General features: G+C 38.2%; 1 protein-coding gene across 16 annotated transcripts in view; it reads left to right on the forward strand.

Annotated features, from left to right (window-relative positions):
* The window catches only part of EYA1 (EYA transcriptional coactivator and phosphatase 1), a 419640-nt gene that overhangs the window by 276079 nt on the left and 121564 nt on the right, over positions 1 to 21997 (forward strand). For 8 of the 16 annotated variants that reach the window (XM_072804292.1, XM_072804294.1, XM_072804298.1 and 5 more), the window contains 4 exons: positions 635 to 712; positions 11919 to 11988; positions 12311 to 12456; positions 16117 to 16254. In XM_072804292.1, coding sequence (XP_072660393.1) covers positions 635 to 712; positions 11919 to 11988; positions 12311 to 12456; positions 16117 to 16254 — 432 coding nt within the window. Of the gene's footprint in view, positions 1 to 615; positions 713 to 11918; positions 11989 to 12310; positions 12457 to 16116; positions 16255 to 21997 lie in introns of those variants that run through there. The other 8 variants (XM_072804290.1, XM_072804299.1, XM_072804303.1 and 5 more) reach the window with 6 other exon arrangements.

Genomic DNA, 21997 nt, shown 5'->3' on the forward strand with positions numbered 1-21997 from the left:
GGTTTTATTTGGGAATGAAAAACTTAATTTCTGCTTCATTTATATTTAGTGTGGTTTTGATACTAAGTGTACATCAGATATTGACATATTGGCAGCCAGATATGGCTGAGTGTTAATAATGACCCATTAAATTGAACACTCTATTTTTCAGCCATGTCAGATAATTAAGAGTGTGTGTGTGCACCCATGTGTGCATGTGTGTACCTGAGTCTGTCCTTGAGCATGATGAAAACCTACCAGCATTATTTCCTATTCCAAGTCTTTTTATTCTACCCTTTTGGTTCTGTTTAGCTAAATAGCTACAAACCCAAGGAAATACTCTTACATCTTCATCATAAAAATTTTGAGAGATAAATTATTTGTTAATAAGCAATTCAATTAATATGTAAGATAATGAATTTAACTACTAAAGTGTTTCTTTTCAAGGATAGCTTGTTACAGTAGGTTAACTAGGGAGGAAATAGTTAATGTGTGGTGTTTTTTTAAATTACAAATATTAATCTGAATTATATTCAAATACTAATAGTCTTTAAAGTGATTTTATTGTAACTATTTTAAATATTATAACTTATTTACCATGCCTTTACAAATAACTATTAATTGGATATATCATATATGTTGTTTATTTTTGTAGTTAAAACAGAGCCAATGAGCAGCAGTGAAATAGTTTCAACAACAGCAGACGGGTCTTTAGACAATTTCTCAGGTTCAGGTAAGGAATAAATATTAGCTTTTCACATTAATACAAAACAGTTTTTCTTAGTTTATTTATATATGAAAGTATATATCTAAGTGTATATGTATGTGAGTATATGCATGTGTGTATGTATTATATAAATGTAATATAGCTTTACTCAGAGTCCCATACCTGCAATTATGTTGTTTTTATCCAGTGTTTGCTAGAAATATTGATAGCCTATAAAGGAGATTAAATCAAAAGAGGTTGTGTTTTTTTTTCTTGTACTAAATTATCTTCTTATGTTAATGATTCTTACCCTATTTCTCTCATCTGTGTGATTTCCTTTCCAATTAAACAAATTTAGGGGGGATCCCTGGGTGGCTCAGTGGTTGAGCGTCTGTCTTCAGCCCAGGGTGTGATCCTTGAGTCCTGGGATTGAGTCCTACATCGGGCTCCCTGCATGGAGCCTGCTTCTCCCTCTGCCTGTGTCTCTGTCTCTCTGTCTCTCATTAAATAAATAAAATCTTTAAAAAATGTAAACAAATTTGGGTAGGCAGGATTTGGCTTCTCATACTCTTTAAGCAGACTTACCAAACCATCCTCCTAGGGAACTGTCATGTCAACTGTAGACCTAAGTTAGACTTTATAAAGCAATTTTAAGTCCTTAAGTTAGTTTTAATCTCTTTCACATTAACAAAGTCTGCCTCCAGGAAACAAAATATCCAAGTTTCATGTCTTTGCTAATGAAATTACTGATAAGAAAGTCATTGTAATAAAGTAACCATGAGATTGTGATTATATATTTGCCATATTACTCAGCTTGGACTATTTCAACAAAAAATTATGTTTATCAGATGCAATTCTTAAGTTTTCTAACCTGTTTTTATTACGTGCTGTGTTTATCCAACCTCTTAAATGGACATGCTATACTTACATAAGTTTGTGATTGACATACTGCAGCTTTCAAGACCATTTATTTAATACATAACACAACTAAAGGGAATCATGCATAAATATAACATGAAATGCAAATGCATAACTTTTATACTAATGATACCAGATGGAAACAATAAGGAAATAACAAAAGGGTATTGCATCCTTGAGTTCTTTTATAAAACACTTACTAGAATTCGGCTGATGCCAGATAATGTGCTTGGTGCTCTTAGGGATTCATAGATATCTGAGGATGGCCCTGGTTTGACGGTTGGTAAGGTGAATAAATGACAAGACTGTCACATTACATAAAGTTTGATATTTCCAGAGGGAAGGTCAAGGATCCCAAAACACCCAGGAAGGGACCCAACAGGGACTGGGTTGGGATGGGGTGGTCAGGAAAGGTTTCCTGGAGGAGATGCCTGCAATCAGCCTTAAATACTAAATAGGAATAAAGCACACAAAGGTCTGGGGAGAGGGAGTTGGACAGATGGAACATTCCATGGGAGGAGACCAAGACACAGAGGCATGGAATTTGGAACTGCCGGTGGTTCAGCATTCCTGGTGTGTACAGTGTGAGCAGTGATAGGCATGCTGGACAAGGTCAGGATAGTCTAAAGAGGCATTTGTGTACCATGTAATGTTTGCATTGTATCCTGAGCACAGTGGGAGGCATCCAAAGACGGGGGTTGCTTGATCATATTCACATACAGAATCCTAACTGTAGTAGGAGGAGGGGAGAGGGGCTGGAGCACAGAAGGAGAGAGAGCAGACAGTCTTTTTGTTAATTTGGGCCAAAAATACTGAAGACCTGAGATAAGGTGCTGGTGATAGGGAAAGACGGTGGATTAAGATGTATTTGCGAAGTTGAATTCATGGCATAATAACCAATGAATATAGGGGATAAATGAGGCAGAAAAACAGGTTAGGGTGATGGAATGCAAGAATAGCGTGATTGAGAGAGAAAGGCATGTTGAATGGGAGGTATTATCCACTTGAAGATGTTGAAGCTCAGGAATGATATGGATTGGAAATTTTGGAAGTGTTCAGGGAGTTAAAGCTAGTGGGCTATAACAGAGTTGAAGACAGACTGCAGGGCAGACCAGTATAGAGTGATGGGCAAGGATGACATGAAAACACAGGTTTTTCAACTGGAAAAGAAGAGAGTTGAGTTGAAAGTGAAGGCAGGAAGAATTTCAAGGAAGCACTGTCTACATGACAGATTTGTATATAGCTATTAAAAATAGTTTGGAAAAAAACTTAATGGCATGAGCAGATGTTAACTATATTAAGTGAAAAGCAGGTTACAAAAGGTCATATGCTCAGTATAATCTGTGTTTTTAAACATCTATATGTATGTATATGTGTCTTTGTATATGTGTATAAAAATTAATGACGGCTTTCTCCAGATGATGGAAAATAATTTGAATTATATTCCTTCGGTTTTTTTTTTTCAAAAATATTCTGCAGTATATTTGTGTAACATGCGTACTTTCAGAAAGTAGTAATTTTAAAATGCAAGTTTAAAGTCACATACTGAAATGAGATACGTTTTTATAAGTATCTACAGATAATAGTATTGCTTTGCTATTTTTCCTGATATTGAAAACCTGTGGTAAAGGAATTCCTTGTTCTTAAGAAATATACACCAAATAAAGGGACATCGTATCTGCAGCTCTAAAAAGCATGAGCTATACGCGTATACATGCACACATATGCAGGGAAAAAGAATAGAGAATAAAGCAAGTATAATAAGATGTTACATTTAGGGAATTGTGGTCAAGATTTTCTTGGAGAAGAAGATGATTTTCTATTTTTGCAACTATTCTGTAGTGTGAAGTTATGCCAAAATAAAATATAAAAGAGAAACCTCAGTGGATTTAGCCTACAGCAGTTTCAGTGAATGGTACTTTACTTCCCCTAATGCCAACTTGCCCCATTTCTCCAACACAGGTCCTAGCAGATATATGTGCTCCTAAAATTTAGTGAGTAAGTGGATGATTTAACCAATAAGGTGAAGGAAGTGGAGACAGGGAGGAGAAAAATGTCGTTCAAGTACGTAAGCGATAAAAGGAGAAAATAGTCCGTTAGAAAGTGGGAGATAGGGTTGAGGGTGGCATTTAGATCAGAGTGTTTTTTGCTGCCGACACAAACTTTATAGAGGTAGGGGGTTAAAGGTATAGGCAAAATGGGGAAAATTGATGCAGAGAGGGCCCTGCTGGGACAGCAGTGGCTTAAATCCAAAACAGAAATGGATTCCCTTTGAAAAGGAATAACTTTTCCCCAGAAACATCAGGAACAATGGAAGGGGAATTAATGCGGTTGAGTATGAAGTAGGGGAGGAGTTAATAGGCTAAGGGAATTCCTACCTGCTTCCTCTACTCAAACCCTCCAGTAGCTCCAATGTGTCTGAGTTAATGCTGAGCCCTTGCAATGGCTACGAGCGTCATCAGGCCTATTGCCTGCTTTCCACTATTCCCTCAACATTCCAGACATGCTCCCAATCAGGACCTTTGCACTGTCAATCCTTCTGCACCTCTCTGTATACTTGCTTGACCCCTTCACCACCTTCCAGTCTGCTGTCATCTCACTGTGAGGTGTCCCCTCACCCCAAGCACCCTACTCAGTGTTGCAAGAGTCTCACTGTAGGCTTCCAGCCTCTCTAATGCTAAATACCCCCCCGCCCCATAACACAGCCTTTTGCTAACTGTATCATTTACTGGTGTATAGGTTTATTGTTTCATCCCCACCAAAATATAAGCTTTGACGGCAGAGATTTGTCTTGTTTTGTTAATTTGTATTCTCAATACCTGAAAAAGTATCTGGTGCATGTTCAGCACTTAGATATTTGTTAGATGGATGGATGAATGCATGAATAAACCATGGCTTCTTTCATTTTCTCTGAAGCAACTCCAAATGAGCATAGTTGATAGGCTTATGAACTGGAAGACATGGAGAAGATTGAAGTAGATGCCACAAGGACTTGGGAAGCCTGAGACTACTTAGAACATAAAGGAAGGTTGGCAATAAAGCCAGAGTCCAAATAAAGCTAGAACTATGAATATGGAGCCTTTATCATAGAGCAGTTTTTCTCTACAAGGGTTTTGCTGCCCAGATCAAAAGATGTTTATCTTGATCCAGGGTTAAGGATTTTCTAGGTAAGGCATGAAAGAATATGGAAGTAAGAGACTTGAGGCTATCAGTAAGAAAAGAGTTTATTTTTATTTTTTTTTTTATTTATTTATTCATGATAGTCACAGAGAGAGAGAGAGAGGGGCAGAGACACAGACAGAGAAGCAGGCTCCATGCATCGGAAGCCCGATGTGGGATTCGATCCCGGGTCTCCAGGATCGCGCCCTGGGCCAAAGGCAGGCGCCAAACCGCTGCGCCACCCAGGGATCCCAAGAAAAGAGTTTAAAATAATTATTCATGTATCCTCTTGGGATAAATACCTTTAAAAAAGTGAAAGTAAGGGATAACAAATTGAGAGAAGATAAGGATGTCAGGGGTCCTGCATCTATAAGGTTACAGTACAGATAAGATGGAAATAAAGGAAAGAAAATTCTGGCAGGAGAGGATGATCCTTCCTTAATCTCAAAACTCAGTGAGGCCTCTACCCCATGCTTCTGTAGCTAGTCCTCCATACTTCCCTTTCTCAGCCTTCATCACTACTTTTTAAATTACTTCTCATTGTCTTCTGCTAAATGATAGTGCTGTGAGAAAAGAGATTTTTGTTTGGCTTGTTCACACTTACAGCCCTGGTGGCCATGATGGTATTGAGCACATCGATGCTGGTCAGTAAATATTTGTTAAGTAAACAAATGTATTGATTGATGCTGTTGTGGCACAAGACTATGGAATGGGGAGAAAGAAAAGTCCAAAAAAAAAAAAAAAAGAAAGGTCCACACTGTGGTCCTGAGCTTGATGGTTGAAGTAGGCCAGAGTTGAGGTCTAGACAGAAGGAGAGAAGTGTTGGGTGTATAACCCAAAATCACACTGGAACTTGCTAGGGGACATGGTCAAATACTAAAGGTTATGATAAATTCAAGGCAGGGTTTAGGGTCCTTCATGAATGTGTTTAGGATTGTCATAAACCTTAGAGAAGGAGGAGTTTTATGGGAGAGCAAAAAACCAAAACAATGATTTTGGAAGAAGCAGCAGTGGGGGATATGTTTTTCAGATCTTTGTAATATCTGGGATCTAAGAGAGTAGTAGTAGGCTCTACTTGAAAAAAACTATGCAAGAGAAGGAAGGTCTTTGGAAAAAGGCTTAGCAGAAGGTGGAAGGATGGTTTGGTGAGGAGACTGAAGCTATAGGGGATCTTGTTTTCCATAGATTGATTCTCCATGTTGCACAGTGGAGAGGGATAGAGGGAGCTGGGGAATCAGGTCTCTAGGTATAGACAACACAAAGCGTTTCTCTTAATTCCTTTTTTTCCTTCTTTCTTTCTATCTTAAGTAAAGATGCAAGAACCATGGCATGCTGGAGTAGCTGTGAATAGAACTTAGGGCTCCTAAGGGAAAGAGAAAAGCTATCTCTAATTGACTCTAAAATGGTCTTCACCTCTGTGATCACTACTGCTTCCTTCTCCATCATGGCTTAAAATTCACATCCCAATCATTCTGGGTGTCTTGAGGAATTAGCGAGAATAAAGAGGAAATGGAGCTATTCTGAAATTGATAGTAGCTTTCTCCACCTCTGTCCTTCAAGGAATCTGAGCGTCTTAAAACATTAAGGAAGCAGTGAGGCTTCCTCTTGTTCAGAAAAATCACCTGGTATGGAGAGACTGGAGGAAAGCAGCGGATTTTCAAAGGCATGTTGCTGGATTGAAAATTGCAAGGTTGTTTATTATGTTTTTAGGATGTAATCATGTTCTCCCCATTTACAGTGTACCAATGAAAAGTGATATTTTAATGATCTAAATGTTAACAATTGTGGTTGAAAATAATGTTTTTAAGGAGTGCAAAAATGTCTTTGCATTCTGTTTCTTTCATTTGCACAAGGCCTAAATTTGTTATTAATTTGTTACATGAAGTGCCAGTTGATAATACTGATCATACAATGTTGATGTCTGGTATTTGAAAATTGGAATTAGGAACAGGAATGCTTCTGGAAGAGAAAAAAATATCCCATATGACAAGTATGATTTCTATATTTTAATTGTTCATAAAAAGATGTAACTTTCTGGGGCTGACTCATTCATTCAACAATTACATCTAGAGCACCTACTATACGTGAGACAATGTTCTAGGCAGTGGGAATATAGCAGTGACGAAGTAGATGAGGTCCTTGCCCTCATGGAGCTTCATTCTATAGGAGAGACAGATGATAAAGAGGTAAGTGGTAGTGTAAGTAAAGAGGCTACAAAATTAATGAAAGCAGGTCAAATAATATAGTGAAGAGTGAATGGGGGCCTCTATTAGAGGATACACCTCTCTGAGGGGTGGACCTATGAGCAGAGATCTGAGTGAAGTAAGAGAATAAGTTTGAGTGTATCTATGTATTTGTTTTTTAAGTTTGGGTTCCTTTAAATGTAACCAGAGGATAATGGGGCTTGGAGGTTGGAGGTTGGGGCAGTTGTGACAGGATTTACTTTTTTTTTTTTTTTTTTTTTAAAGAGATCACCATTTGTTGTATGGAGGATGCTTTATGGGAGAAGAGTAGGGAAGAGGGTAAATAGACACAGGAAGACCAGTATTGCCCTAGCTCAGAAGAGAAAGGACTGTGTGAGCCCACGTACTTCCCAGAAGAGCCACTGAGGCAGGATTAAATGTGCCAGGATTCCCTTAGGAGAAAAGAGTGGAGGAGAGAAGGAAGGAGGGCAAGGTCGGGGATGTCCTGACTGCCATCCTCTGGTGGGCGGCACCACATTGACGATTGGAACAGAGGGGAAAATGAGAGCAATGAGAAGATGTCAGGTCTAGGACATATTCTGGAAGGCGAGCTGGCTGAATTTGTAATAAAATAGTACAAGTACAAGGAAAGAGAAGAGTCAAAACTTTGAGGCTTTCGACTCATTTGTTCAACTGAGGAGTTATGTTGAGATTAAGGAGATAGAAAGTGTGAACTGAGGACCTACTAATTTGGGGACTTCTATTGACCTTCTCAGTAGATTCTCAAGCTTGGGTCTTCCCCTCCCTACAACAAGATTGAGGAGCTGCTTTAATATCTATGTTAGAAGTATGAGAAAGAATGGAATAATAGGAAACAAATGTGCTAAAACAGTGAGGTGTCAGGTGCCCATATGTTCCCAAGGCTCTGGTATATGTAATTTGGAGTTTCCAAATGGTAAAATGACCATTGATGAGTGATGAAGTCTGCGAGCATTCTTTTTGCTTTAGGTTATTCTTGTGTCATGAAATTAAAATTAATCTGAATTCCTAAATTATTGCTCAAAAAAGATAAAGGTGTTTTAAGGAATTAAGAGGAGAAGGACTTCAGGTATGAGATGCAAGATTCTTGACTTTAGGCCACAAAAAAAGTTGTAGGGGTTTGGATTTAGGGAAATCCCAAAAGATACATGCTTATTATATAGCTTATTTTAAGCATTATTATATAATGCTTATTATATAGCATTAAATACTTAATCATCTTAGAGGCACATAGGTAATTAGTAGCAAGATACTTAGGGGCAGCATCATGGGTTCTTAGTCACATGTATTTTATAAAGAATACTCTTCATTCCCAATTATATTGCCAAAGACCTGAATCAGGTTTATTATTATTATTATTATTATTATTATTATGTATGTTTACATGTGACTTAGAATAATGTAACCATCCTTCATACCATCAGGGTTTGAAAAAAAAAATCTACTTTGCTTACAACCTAAATCTCACATTGTAATTTTTTTTTAAGATTTTATTTATTCATGAGAGAGAGAGAGGCAGAGACACAGGCAGAGGGAGAAGCAGGCTCCATGCAGGAAGCCTGATGTGGGACTCGATCCCGAGACTCCAGGATCAGGCCCTGGGCTCAAGGCAGTGGTGCTAAACCACTGAGCCACCCGGGCTGCCCTCACATTGTAATTAAACAAATATTGTTTATTGATTACTTACCACATGCAAGGCCCAGTCAGTTACCTGGAAAGAAAGGAGAACAAGAGGTCTTGGGCCCCAAAAGCTCAGGGTTAGCAGAGGAAACATCTATACCCTATACATGCTAAGTAAATGCAGTGTGTTTAAGCGCTACATTGCCAATGCTCACAACACTCCCAAGAAAGTACAGAGAAGGAAGACATTATCCTAAAGAGAAAATGATATTTTAGTCCCAACAGAGGAGGAAGTGTTCACAAGGTGGGGAAAGAAAGTGTAAGGAGGCCTCCCTAGGCAGAGGGTCTGGTATGAAGAGCCACCGAACCAGTGGGCACGTATGGGTGTACCTCAAGTCTAAGGAGGCTACAGATTAGTAAACCCAGGGAGGGTGGATGCTTACATCTCTTTGGGTACTCTGCCAAGAAATTTGGAGTTTTTCCTAGGAATAATGTGAGCACAGTCGAGAGACCTACGTTGGAGAATAGGCATGAAGTTTCTATTTAAGAAAGATCACCGTAGTAGCAGTAGTGTGTTGAGGGTGTTGGGTGGAGGGCAGCAGACCTGGCTGAGGTTAATTAGAGCCTGAGCCAGGGCAGGGGAGCAGGGATGGAGTACATAGGACACCTTGACAAGCAATATCTGGGTTTGAGGCAGGTGACTTGAGACTCATGAAATAGAGGGAGGAGAAGGAGATGATTTTGAGGTTTTTAGTTTTTGTGTAGGAGGTCAGGAGATAGGATACTTTGGTGGAAAGAGTTGGACAGATGTGAGTTCAAACAGTAGCTTTCCCATTGGTTTGTTTGGATGTGTTACTTTCTATGCCCCATATGTCAAATGGGAACAAAGAATCCTGCTTTTAAGTATTTTGCTGGACAGTTGGTGATGCTGTCCATTGAGTAGAAGTAAAAATACAGGAGGAAGGGCAAATGGGCAGGGGGTGGGGGGCAAAGATAGTGGGAATCTGGAGATCTGAGCTAATTAACACTTACTACACATTGCACTGTTGGCCAATGCTCCCATTTAGTCCTCAGACAATCCTGGGAGGTGTAAGTAGTATCATTGCCATCATACAGGGGAACATAGCAAGGCCTAGAGGGACCGGGTAACTTGACCAAGACAATAGAGGAGTTGGAACTTCAGTCTGAGCTGAAATTCTGATTTCAAAACCTGTGCTGCATTACCACACTCTGCAACCTCCCAGATCGCTTTAGGTGTACACACTTATACTATGCAAATAATCTTCAAGCTTCACGCAACTTACCTTACCACGTGTTAATAGTCCTGCTGTGTACTATTCTGTTATTCTGTTTGTTTAAAAAAAAAAATTGCTGGGTGTTACCTGTGAGGTTGAGTTTGTGATGTTTTTCATGGGTCCCAACCCACGATTTGAAAAGCCCAGGGATAGAGCTGGAAAAGAATAAAAGGGATTTCTGTGGCTTCATATCATGAGGTTTATTGGGTTTTTGTTCTGGTTTTATTTTTTTAAAACTTGTTTTTAACTGTGATTGTCTAGGGAAGGTATCCTTCTTCCCAGTTACTCTGTTGGATAAATCTACTTTGCCCTTGGTCTCTTCTCAGGCTTAGAAAAGGGAAGTAGGAACGGTTGTAGTCATGGGTGACCTGGGCAAGTGGTAGTCCTTGCTCTCTAATCCCTCCCTTCTATAAATTGCAATATTTAAACTAATCCTCTCATGGCTGTTTGTGTGATGGCTGTTTGTGTGTCGGCCTCCCCACATGTGACAAGCAGAATTTGTCTTTGCATGTTTGCATCTACGGCATCTAACTCAATGCCTGGTACAGAGCAGTGACTCAACATATGCCTGCAGATGGGGGGACACCAGCTGAGCTGGCCTGCCATGGCTTTAATGTAGCCCCCAGCTCTGCCAAACTGAGAGCCACATGGTGGAAGTCTGGCAGCTTGCATGCAAGAGTAGTCCTAATCTAGATCTATTCTGCTGTCACTGGGTTAGGCCTGTGTGTTTCACGAGGAAAGGATTACTCATAGATTGAGGTTCTGGTCCAACTCTACCTCTCTTCTCCCAAAAACAAATGGAAAATTAAATTTGAGAAGTATAAAGGTACTGATGTGACATCATGAAAAATGTATAAAACTTTGAGTGCATGGAACCGTATATAAGGATTTTAATATACAGTATAGTTAATTATAGAGCCTCTGAAGACCATGATTATTAGTGGAAGAAGAAAATAAACATATTTCATCTTGTAATTGTACCTAAAGAATATGCTTTTTAGCTAGATGGAGGATAGGAAGAACCTGACAGAGGAAAATGTGTGTGTGTGTGTGTGTGTGTGTGTGTGTGTTTGTACTATCTTTTTATGTGTGTTTTATATCTATTTATATGTAATATATAGAAACATGTATAGCTGTCTGTATATTAAATCTATAAATGCAAATGTGTGTAATGTATATGCACATAAAATAGCCCCTATTTATAATAAATCTGAGAACTACCATTTTAATGCCTTATGTTAACAAAAATGGTTGTTTGCTTTAGTTCAGAATGAGTGTAAAAGAATGTTTGATAGAGTTTAGTGCATTTTCTGAGACATATTGAATGAAGTATATGTGATTAAAAAGAAATGAAATTCTGCTTGAATGCTTAAATAACATCGTTAAACAAAAAACAAAACAAAAACAAAAACAAAAACACCTTTTTTTTTACTTGAATAACCAAAGTTGAGCATGTTGAATTGAAAGGCACAGGAACATCGCTTCAGCACAAGAAAAAACAGGCTTAGCTTGCAACCTGAGAAATTTAAGTGAGCTATAGGAATGCATTTTTACTTAAAAAAAAAAAAAAAAAAGTTGCTAAATCAATGCAGGATTGGCCCTATTTGTACTCACCTGAGAGCAGATTAGACTGTGTTGCTCTGTAATCTAGTCTCAGGTGTGTGTGTTCCCGAGCACACATAATAGGCCAGGTGACCTGCAGGGTCCTGCCCAGCCCTGCAGATTTACCCTCCTCCCTCCCCTTTGACCAGATCCTTCCAGTCACCAGGACTGCAGCTGGCGGGTATCGCAGATGAGGGCAACTCTCTCTAACAGTTAATTTACAATTTGAACCCCTTCATGAGTTCCCATAGATTGTTGAATATATTTTAACTTTCTCTGAGGTCGAGCATTTTTTTTTCAGTCCAAAAAGGGCGAATATCTGCAATTTCATGTGGTCTACCTATAGTTCAAAACAGATCAATGCTTTACACATATTTTGTATTTTGCTGTGATTATCGTGCATTATTTTTTTTCCAGCCATTGGGAGCAGTAGCTTCAGCCCAAGACCAACTCACCAGTTCTCCCCACCACAGATTTATCCTTCCAAGTAAGATGTATTTTCTCTTAATAAATGACTTTTTAGAGTAGTCTTTTTACCTTACTTCAAGTCATGTTTTGTGCCCACGTGTAATGTCTTAATTAAAACTAAAGTGCCTTTCGTAGAGACTTCAATGTGTTTACACGGAAGTATTTTGAGGGTCACCTAGAAGATCTACTGAAGTATTTCAGTATTTTGTATATTCTATTTGAAAGTCATACTTTAAGAGACAGTCTTTAGCTGCAATTTGTGATGTGGTTGTTCATCCGTTACCTTGCATGTTTCCATCTAATGCATGGGCTTTCTATTTTCTGTCATTTCTGACAAATAGCAGACCATACCCACATATTCTCCCTACCCCTTCCTCACAAACTATGGCTGCATATGGGCAAACACAGTTTACCACAGGAATGCAACAAGCTACAGCGTATGCCACGTACCCACAGCCGGGACAGCCGTATGGAATTTCCTCATATGGTGAGTAATCCTCTTCCCTCTGTAGTGGGATTGGACAGGCATCCCTGTATGTGTGTGCGCATGTTTCAGAGGACTGGTACCTAACGAACATCATCTTGGGCCACTTTTTTAGAGAGCATTCCCACCTTTTGGGTCTAAATTCTTCATACGCCTGTTTTGAATGAACCTTGTAAGAAGTGGTGGCTATTTATCTTAAGGTCAGCGGTGGCATATAGATGGCACAGTTCATATGCCCTCTTGCTCTCATTTTTATTTTTTCCCATTTATAGCTCAAGTTTTAAGTTGCCACTCAAGCACTTGGTTCTGGAATCCAAAGTATTTGGGTTGCATATTTGCGATAAAACTCCAGTGAATGAAGTCTTTTGGGGTAAAGATTAATTTCCTATTTATCAGATGTCTACCTATGATTAGGGAAGTACAAACAGAATTCAACAAGCCCTTGCTGTGAACTTGAGGGTGGTAGTGCTTTCAAATTTCAGCAGTATCAGCCCTTAGGAAAAGTGATCTATATATCACAGCTTGGGCTGTGCTTTAGAGAGGCAAAGCAGGAAATGTTTAAAAGCTCACATCCCTATTTGTTCCTTCCTAGCTGGAGATTATCTTGATCTAGGTGTGAGTTAACTCAATTGTTAAGGGATCAATACCTGTAAGTTAAAAATAAATCTGGCAAGACCCCCAAGTTTAAGAAATCTTAGAATTTCAAGACATCTTTTCTTCAATTGAAGTTGTAATTTTAAGCAAATTGAACTTTGAATAGAAAAAATATGAATTTTTAGCATGTTCTTGAAAAAATCGAGTGATCCAGAAAAAGTACATGGAAATGTAAAGGAAAGCACTAGTAGATTAAGTAATTCTGTGTTTATAGTAGTATATTGAAAGAAATAAGCACTTAAACATCAATAATTAGAAGGTAAATTACTTTATTCCTTTTTATTCTCTATCTCTACCCCAAACCAAATCAACTATATAAAATTTCTTAGGAAATATATGTGAATTATATGATTTTTATCCTTTAGAGTTTCATTTCAAAACTATCCAGAACTGAATATTATCTAACTAGGCATTTTTTTAAAATTTATTTTTATTTAAAGCTTGTTTGTTTATTTATTTATTAACTAGGCATTTTGAAGTCAGATTTTAGAAACAGCCATAAAATGGACTTCCTGGAATTATCTTTCATTTCCATAACTTTTACTCAAGATTTTTGGAAATATTAGATACAGATCAATTTTATCCGCAATGTGCTTTTAAACAATTCTTGTTCTAAAAGAGGGAAAAAGGATCTCTGATTTTAATTGCATACCTTCAACTTTATAACATGTGTTGAGGCAGTCCCCAATTTATGTTCTCAAAATGTTATTTGTAAGCTGAGTATTTGAAGTGTAAAAGTGTCTTTACTAAAGTACTGTACTTAAAGTACTTTAGACCTACCAGTGCTGCCACGGGAAGGTGCCTTTCATGTCACTGCCTTGGCTGCCACTCATGAGACTCCTCTCTTGTTCTTTCTTCTCCCCATCGAGTCATGGTAGGTTCCTTTGCCTCTTTCTTGCCTGTGGTCTAGGACTGTTCCAGTTCTGAACCATTAGTGGATGTCCCTGTTGTCTGCAGTAATTGTTCTGGGAGAGTAAGATGAGCAGAGGTTCCGAGATTCAGACCTCAAATAACTAGTAGAGTGAGGATGGGCATTTTAATGTGATAGGACAGGAGAGACTGTAAGAGCATGGCTCCAGGTCAAGGGGTTTGACCCCAGGGCCGTCTGTGCTTATAAATTTCCTGGGAATGATTCTGATACCTTAGTATTTTCCCAATCTCTTTCTTTCTTCTCTTTCTGGGCCTTGAGTACAGAGAGATGCCCCTAGTGCTTTGGAATAGGCATTCTGTTTTTCTTAGGCCAGTGCATTGAAAAATGACTGCCTGCTCCCCTCTTGCTTATGAAGGAAAAACACATAGTTTAGGGTTTTTTTTTTATGACTGAGAGTCAAGGTCTAATAGGTCTAAGAAGACCCTCTTCAGAGATTTATGACCCTGACTTTTTGCTTAGACCAGTGAGAAACGATAGGCAAATTTTTTTGTGTGTGAACAATAGTATCAGTGGGGGAAAAAGAACTGCATTTCTCTGGATCTGCATGGAGCTGACCCATGAGTTTGCAGACTAGTTGGGTGGAAGTTCTCTAAGTAGGTGTAGATGAGGGTGTTTTCTGCCTCTGCTTACTTTTCCTTATCTGCTCCTATCACAGAGATTGAACCTCCAGGCCCAAACCAGAGGTGGTACAAGTGAAGACTGGATAATAGAGTCTCAAATAGAGAGGGGGGAAGTCCCTGTTGGTGATGAGGAAACAGGAAAGAAAAGGAGTTTCTAGAGCCATGAAACCACCTGCCTAGTTTTCCAGGGACCATTTATAAGTATGGGTTATTTATTGGTTTGGGATTGCCTGTACAGGGAGAAATCACATTTTTCTTTTTTTTTTAATGTTAAGGTTATGTTAAGACTTAACTGTTAAGGTCATTACGAGGTTATTTAGAGATACTCCAGGAATTATCGTAGCCTCTCTCGGCCAAGAGTCAGATTCTTCCACTGCCTTAGGCAAGTTACCTAAACTTCATTCTACTGATGAAATTCCCCTAAAATGGAAATAAACAGCGCGCCTACTGTGTATTCTAGATCTCAGAGATATTATTTATCTGAAGTGCAAAGTAAAATTATTCAAACATGTGAATTCACTTGGCAGACATTTTTCTCCCTTCCTTCTGTGGAAATTAAGGACCGTTGTGAACTTTCATGACTGTCTTTAATTATAATCCACTGCTGAACCCCACACAATACTGCCAAACCCAAGTCCTGAAATTCAGCTGTCAGCCTGGTGCTTTGGAAAGTCTTAATGGGCCACAAACACCTTATTTTTATATCATCATGATGATATAAAGTGTTCTTTAGGCTACACTTAAAACGATAAAGTTGGAATAAATACTTGAAACTATAAGGGACAAAAGGGAACTACTGGTCAGCTTCACTTGTTTATAGATGACTATGCTGCCCAACCAGATTCAGTTCTTTAATAGTCTCCTTTCTTTGTGCTTACATTCTGGTGGGATCTGGGTATTTGGGAGGAGGTTTTCCCCTCAGTTGCTTACTTCCATGTCCAATAATGCTTCCTCTGACTTCAAAATGAATTGTGTGTTAACATCAGCTTTGGGCAGGAAGAATAAGGAAAAAACAGGGGAAAAATGCTGTGACGCTAGAGACTCTAATTCATCTCTTTTTAGAAAACAGAATTTTGATTTTGACAATAATCAACAACTTTGAGAATAATCTAAAGTGTAATTAATGACTATTTCTGGACTATGAAGGAGATGGTCTTTTAACCTCTTATAAAACAAAACTAAATATAGAAATGATATCCTACAAGTTAAAGTTCGTAGAAAATGTAAATCAGAAAAACGGGAAAGGACAATGTGAATAGTCACTCAAGACTATAATATTCCTGTTAGTTTGTTTTTAATTGAAGCTCTAATTGAGGATATTCTACTCCAAGCTTGTTTACCTTTGATTCTTGGGATAATACTGGGAAGCATTTGTGACCCAACAGTTGTGGGAGTGTTTTTGTATATTGACCAGCTTCTGAGATGAACAGATAGATAAGCTATCACTAACTGATTTAGGTGCATTGTGGGCAGGCATCAAGACTGAAGGTGGATTGTCACAGTCTCAGTCACCTGGACAGACGGGATTTCTCAGCTATGGCACAAGCTTTGGTACCCCTCAACCTGGACAGGCACCATACAGCTACCAGATGCAAGGTCTGTATAAACATTGATGTTGCTTTTTTCAATGATCCGGGGGTCCAATAGTTACTTTTTAAAGTAGAACCCAGTGTTCGGTGTAAGTAGTAGTCGAGGGTGGAAAGTAGACTGGGCTGAGAGGCAAGATACCTGGTTCTGGTTTGGCTCTTCACTTATTTATTCTCTAGGCCTAAACTTCCATATTTATGAGATTAAGAGGTTACTCTAAATCATCTCTGAAATATTTTGCAGAAAGCTCTAAAATTCTCTATGAAGTTGAAGTTTTCTGGCTTGCCTCTATCAATTAGAAAAGGAATGACAGTTAATGCTGTGAGAGGCTGTAGAGTGATACATGCTAGCCACTGCCACTTGGTGTTGCCAGCCAACCTTTTTAAAAAGGTTATGTCTTCATTGTCATTATCATAACTCTACAAGTAGAGTGTGTGCTATGCGTAAACTATATGACCTGCCAATGGTCAAGAGATCAAATTGACAACCACTCAGTGCAGCTTCGAGAGATACTGCTTTTAAGAACTGGTTCCTGGACTCTAATTTTGAATCTGTAGACAAAAGATAATGTAAATGCAAGTCAGATGGAGCAACTGCTGAAAGTTGAACATTGTCAATACTGTTTTCAGGAATACACAGGCAGAAGTGTAATGGTCAGATGATTATTATGGAAATGTGACTGTAAAATACCTGAAAGTGATCCTCATCATTTAAATATTCTCCTAATATCTTGTTTTTACTACAAATCAGTTTAGCCACATTTGACCCCTTACTAGGGCCAACAGTTGAATTAAATCCCTTATCACTACTTTTTGACTGAAAGCATTTTTTTTGTATTTTTATCTTTTATATCTTTTCTTATTCCTCACTACATTAAAATAATTGTTTATTACAGAATAATTAGAAAATAAAGAGAATCAAAAATAATTAAATATCTCATATATTTATTATTTATTACTTTGATAAATATTCTTCTAGATATGCAGTATAGGACCATATTGTATATATGGTACTATATATATATATATGGTACCATATATATATGGTACTATATATATAGTATTGCAACTTGTTATTTTCAGTAACGGTATATTGTAAATATACTATAAACATCTTTTCACATCAATAAATCCTATTCTACAGCATCATTTAATGACTGCATAATTTCATAGGTATATCTTATTTAACTAATGTCCCTTTTATTCGACATCTAGGCAATACCATAGATATTTTATTTGCATTCTTAATTATTTCCTTTGAATGAATTTAAGCGTCAATTGCTAAACTTAGACTCTTTTAAGGATTTGTTATTAGCAAGCACATACTGAATAATATTTTAAACTCATTTTCGTAGATACAAGATTTTATTTTATTTTTTAAAGAATCAGATTTTTTTTAATTAATTAATTTATTTATTTATGATAGTCACAGAGAGAGAGAGAGAGAGAGAGAGGCAGAGACATAGGCAGAGGGAGAAGCAGGCTCCATGCACCGGGAGCCGACATGGGATTCGATCCCGGGTCTCCAGGTTCTATATTCATTTTTTAATTGAGAAGATAAATCCTTTTTTATGTCAATATTCATCTTTGTCTTATTTTTTATTAATGTTCTTAAACTTTTGTAATATTTTATATATAAATTTCTAGTTTATCACTTTTAAGTGCTTTTTTTTTCTGTTCAGTAAACTTAAAATTTTATGGAAGCAGATCCATTAATTTTTCATATTTGGTTTTGCCTTGGTATACAAATATCTGAATTATAGGGGCATCTGTAATTCAGTGGCTGGGTGGCTTGGTTGGTTAAGTGTCCAACTCTTGATTTTAGCTGAGGGTCATGATCTCAGGTGGCAAGGTCAAGCCCCCACATGGGGCTCTGTGCCTGGTGTGGACTTGCTTAAGATTCTCTCTCCAAAAAAAAAAAAAAAAAATTCTCTCTCCCCCCTCCCTTTGCCCCTACCCCAACTCCCCCCATGCGTTCTTGTTCTCTCTCTCTCTCTCTCTCTCTCTCTCTGAAAAACAACAACAAAACCTGAACTATAAAGTTTTGATATATTTGGTAGCTATAAAATAAAAGTTGTCTTACAATAGATAGTATGTATTAGAGGGATGTTACTGTTTGCCTGACTCCAGAACTTTAAAAGCTGCCCTAGGAAAGAATTATGTTTCTGCATGTGCTGAATATCAGTTGAGTAAAAGAATAAAAAGGAAAAGTGATGAAGAGAGTTTATTAATTTAAGAGTCCTAGGCCCTAGTAATGAAGCAGATTATAAGACAAACAGGTCTGTTTGCATGTAGAGCTTTCATTTGTGAAGGACAGAGGCTTCATAGAGCTATGAGAGAAATAAATAGGGCACCATGGTAGGTCCCATTCTCTGATGGGCATCCAGGTCCCCTTGAGGAGAAGGTCCTTGGGACCTAAAGGTCAGAAGGAAACAGGAAGCACCCTCTGGAGAGGAGAGCTACCGCAGTGTGTGTGGTACCTGGGCCCAAGCCCATCGGCAGCCTGTTGGCTACCCATCCACAATGAGCAAAGTACAGAAATTTCAAGTAAAGTGTTTAGAAACTCTTACAGTAGGTCAAGAGTAAATCTCATGTTGGTTAAATCAAATAATGGTATTAAGAAATGGGACTGATCCCTGGGTGGCGCAGCGGTTTGGCGCCTGCCTTTGACCCAGGGCGCGATCCTGGAGACCCGGGATCGAATCCCACATCGGGCTCCCGGTGCATGGAGCCTGCTTCTCCCTCTGCCTATGTCTCTGCCTCTCTCTCTCTCTCTCTCTCTCTCTCTCTCTCTCTGTGTGACTATCATAAATAAAAATTAAAAAAAAAAAAAAGAAATGGGACTTACACTCTTTTTTCATCTCCTTTGGTAATTCATTATTACTGTATTTTCAATTATTCTAGAGGTTTGGGGGTAGGAGTGGGGACTGATCTTGTATCTCAGAGAGTTTGAGAAATAATGCCCTTGAAAGTTATTTTTTATTCTTTCTCTCCTCTCAGATTGAAAGCTTATGTGGCAGAAATAGTTCCTAAGAGGGGTAACCAGCTGTCAGAGAGTAAGCATAGTGTTAGAATAGAGAGAAGTGTGGAAATGAAACGGGAAAATACGGTTAGTTTGGAGAGGGAAAAGCTGTCTATTTTTTTAAAAGTCCAGACACGTGCAGCACCAAATATAACATTGTTTCTCTACCCATTGGTTTCACTGCATCTGGGCATATTGGTTGTTGCATTAAAACTTTTTTTGTGTTTTTGTGCAGCCTTTGGTTGGATGGCCTTTCCAGTGGGATTTCAGAACCCATTTTCCATGACTGAGATATTTTATATGGATATTTCTATAATGGCACTTGACTCAATTTTAGATTATTAGATATAATATGACTTCCACAGATCAAGCCAGATAATTATATGCTATTATCTTGAAACACAGTAGTGTGATGATGGATAATGATATATAATATGCTATAAACTCCTTATGGCCAGATTTAGATAAATAATTAAATTCTGATTAGTATGTATTTCATAAATATTAAATGCATTATGAAAAATGCTTTGCTGTTATTAAATGATCTTGTATATCCTGTTGTGGGAGTCTATTGGCCTTTGAGTGTCTTCTCAGTACATCTTTTTCAATATAAAAATTTCTATAATCCCTTACATTATTTCCAAAATTCTCCCAATTCTTTTATCCCTAATGAATAAATAAGAATGATTTTTTGCTTATATCGGTCTCATCTAGAGCTATTAAAAATTCTTAGAATCGCAGAAGCCTGGGTGGCTCAGCGGTTTAGTGCCTGCCTTCAGCCTAGGGCGTGATCCTGGGGTCCTGGGATCGAGTCCCATGTCGGGCTCCCTGCATGGAGCCTGCTTCTCCCTCTGCCTGTGTTTCTGCCTCTTTCTCTCTCTGTCTCTCTCATGAATAAGTAAATAAAATCTTAAAAAAAAAAAAACAACTTGGAATCCTAGATGAAGCTTATGTATTTTAGTGGTTTGAGTGTTTTACTTAGCTTTTTTTCTGAGATCTTTTCACCTTTAAAATATAAGGTAGTAGATATACATAATATTAAAATTTCATAACACTAGAAGAAATATTCTAATAACCCAGAAGATTCAACAAACTGAAATGTGTGCTTACTGTGTTATGCTGATTAATTAAAAAAAAAAAATACGGTGATCGCCTCTTTGAATCTGTCAGACATACTAAGGCTAGACTCACTGCCCAGTGAAATCTTGGTCTCTGGTTAACAAGTGTAGGTTCTAGAGTTAGACTGCCTGTTGAACAGCTCTGCCATTGCTGGCTACGGGCCTTCAACAGTGTTTAACTTCTCCACAGCTGCATTTTCTCACCTTTCAGGTAGGGATATTGTCTTACTCCCACAGTGATAGTGTGAGATGTGATTGAGATCATCCGTATAAATCACTCTGACCAACATCTAACGCATAGTAAGAACTGCCGTGGTTGTTTTCATTGTTAATGCTCTCATTGTGGTGGTGATGTGGATAATAATATTTATTATCGTTGTTGTTATTATTGTCCAGCTTTTTCAAATAGTTCCAAATTAGGAACTATTACCTATTCCAAACTATTACCTAAATGCTCCCTCTCTCCTATTCCCTGGGAGGAAACAAACAGCATATATAAATTAAACATATACATAGTATACTAAAATATGTACATATGTGTGTGTGTGTGTGTGTATATATGCGCGCGCGCGCGCGCACACACACACACACACGAAACCAGCAATGAGAACTCCAAGAACCCATTAACCAAATAAGCTTGCAAAAAAAAAAAAAAAAATCCAGATCTAGATCTAACTAATGTGCTGGCAAAAAGGAAAATCACTAACAACAAAATCAGGCTATTTGAACATGAGAAAAATTCAGGGAGAGACCAGAAGAAATAGCGAGGAACATGAAGAAGCAGCCCAGAAGAGAAGAATCTGTGTTGGCAACAGTGGTGAGAGACACTGGAAAGTGGAAGCGGTGGGACATACGAACGGCTGCTGACAGAGACAGGAGCTCAGTTCTGCAGGGGTGAGAGAGAAGGAAGCATCAACCAGGTGCTTATGCCTTAACAATCCCCCAGGCAGCTCTCTGAGCAAGAAGAACGAGTAGAAAAGAAGCAGCAGCCATTTAAACAGTGAATTGTTTATTACTCCAGAAATCAAGATTAGGGAAGAAGATAGGAATGTGACAAACTATGCTATGCAGAGATGGAAAACTCTAGTGCCTGTACAACAAAATAACATTTATCTAGCGATGATTAATGCCAACAGCTCTAATTATTTTACACATGTTGTCTCAATCCTTCTAACAACCCTAAACAATAACCGTAATGGATAAAAACCTGAAAATGCCAAAGAATGCATCAAAATGGAGAATGGTTTAGAACTGTCAGACCCTGCTATGTTGTAATCCATCTAAATTCTAGCACCAGGAGCAGAGCCTCTTAGAGAAACTACAGAAAATCAAAATGTAGTTGCCTTTGGTAGATATATTCTGAAGGACAGATATGCTCTTTGAATAACCGAGACATTGTATTGCACAACTACATATATAGTCAAAAATACCAGCTCTAGAAAACAAGTGTTTAGATCATTCATTTCTGAGCTCTGTTTGTACTTTAACACTTTCATGGAACTTAAGGAACAGATTAATTTGGTAATATGTGGGTACGTGCCACTGCCAAGCCTTGTAAACTACCTCATACTTGCTGCCCACGTTTGTTCCAGGTGATCTTTCTAGATCCTTCT

Source organism: Canis lupus, chromosome 28, assembly GCF_048164855.1.
Source record: "Canis lupus baileyi chromosome 28, mCanLup2.hap1, whole genome shotgun sequence".
NCBI lineage: Eukaryota > Metazoa > Chordata > Mammalia > Carnivora > Canidae > Canis > Canis lupus.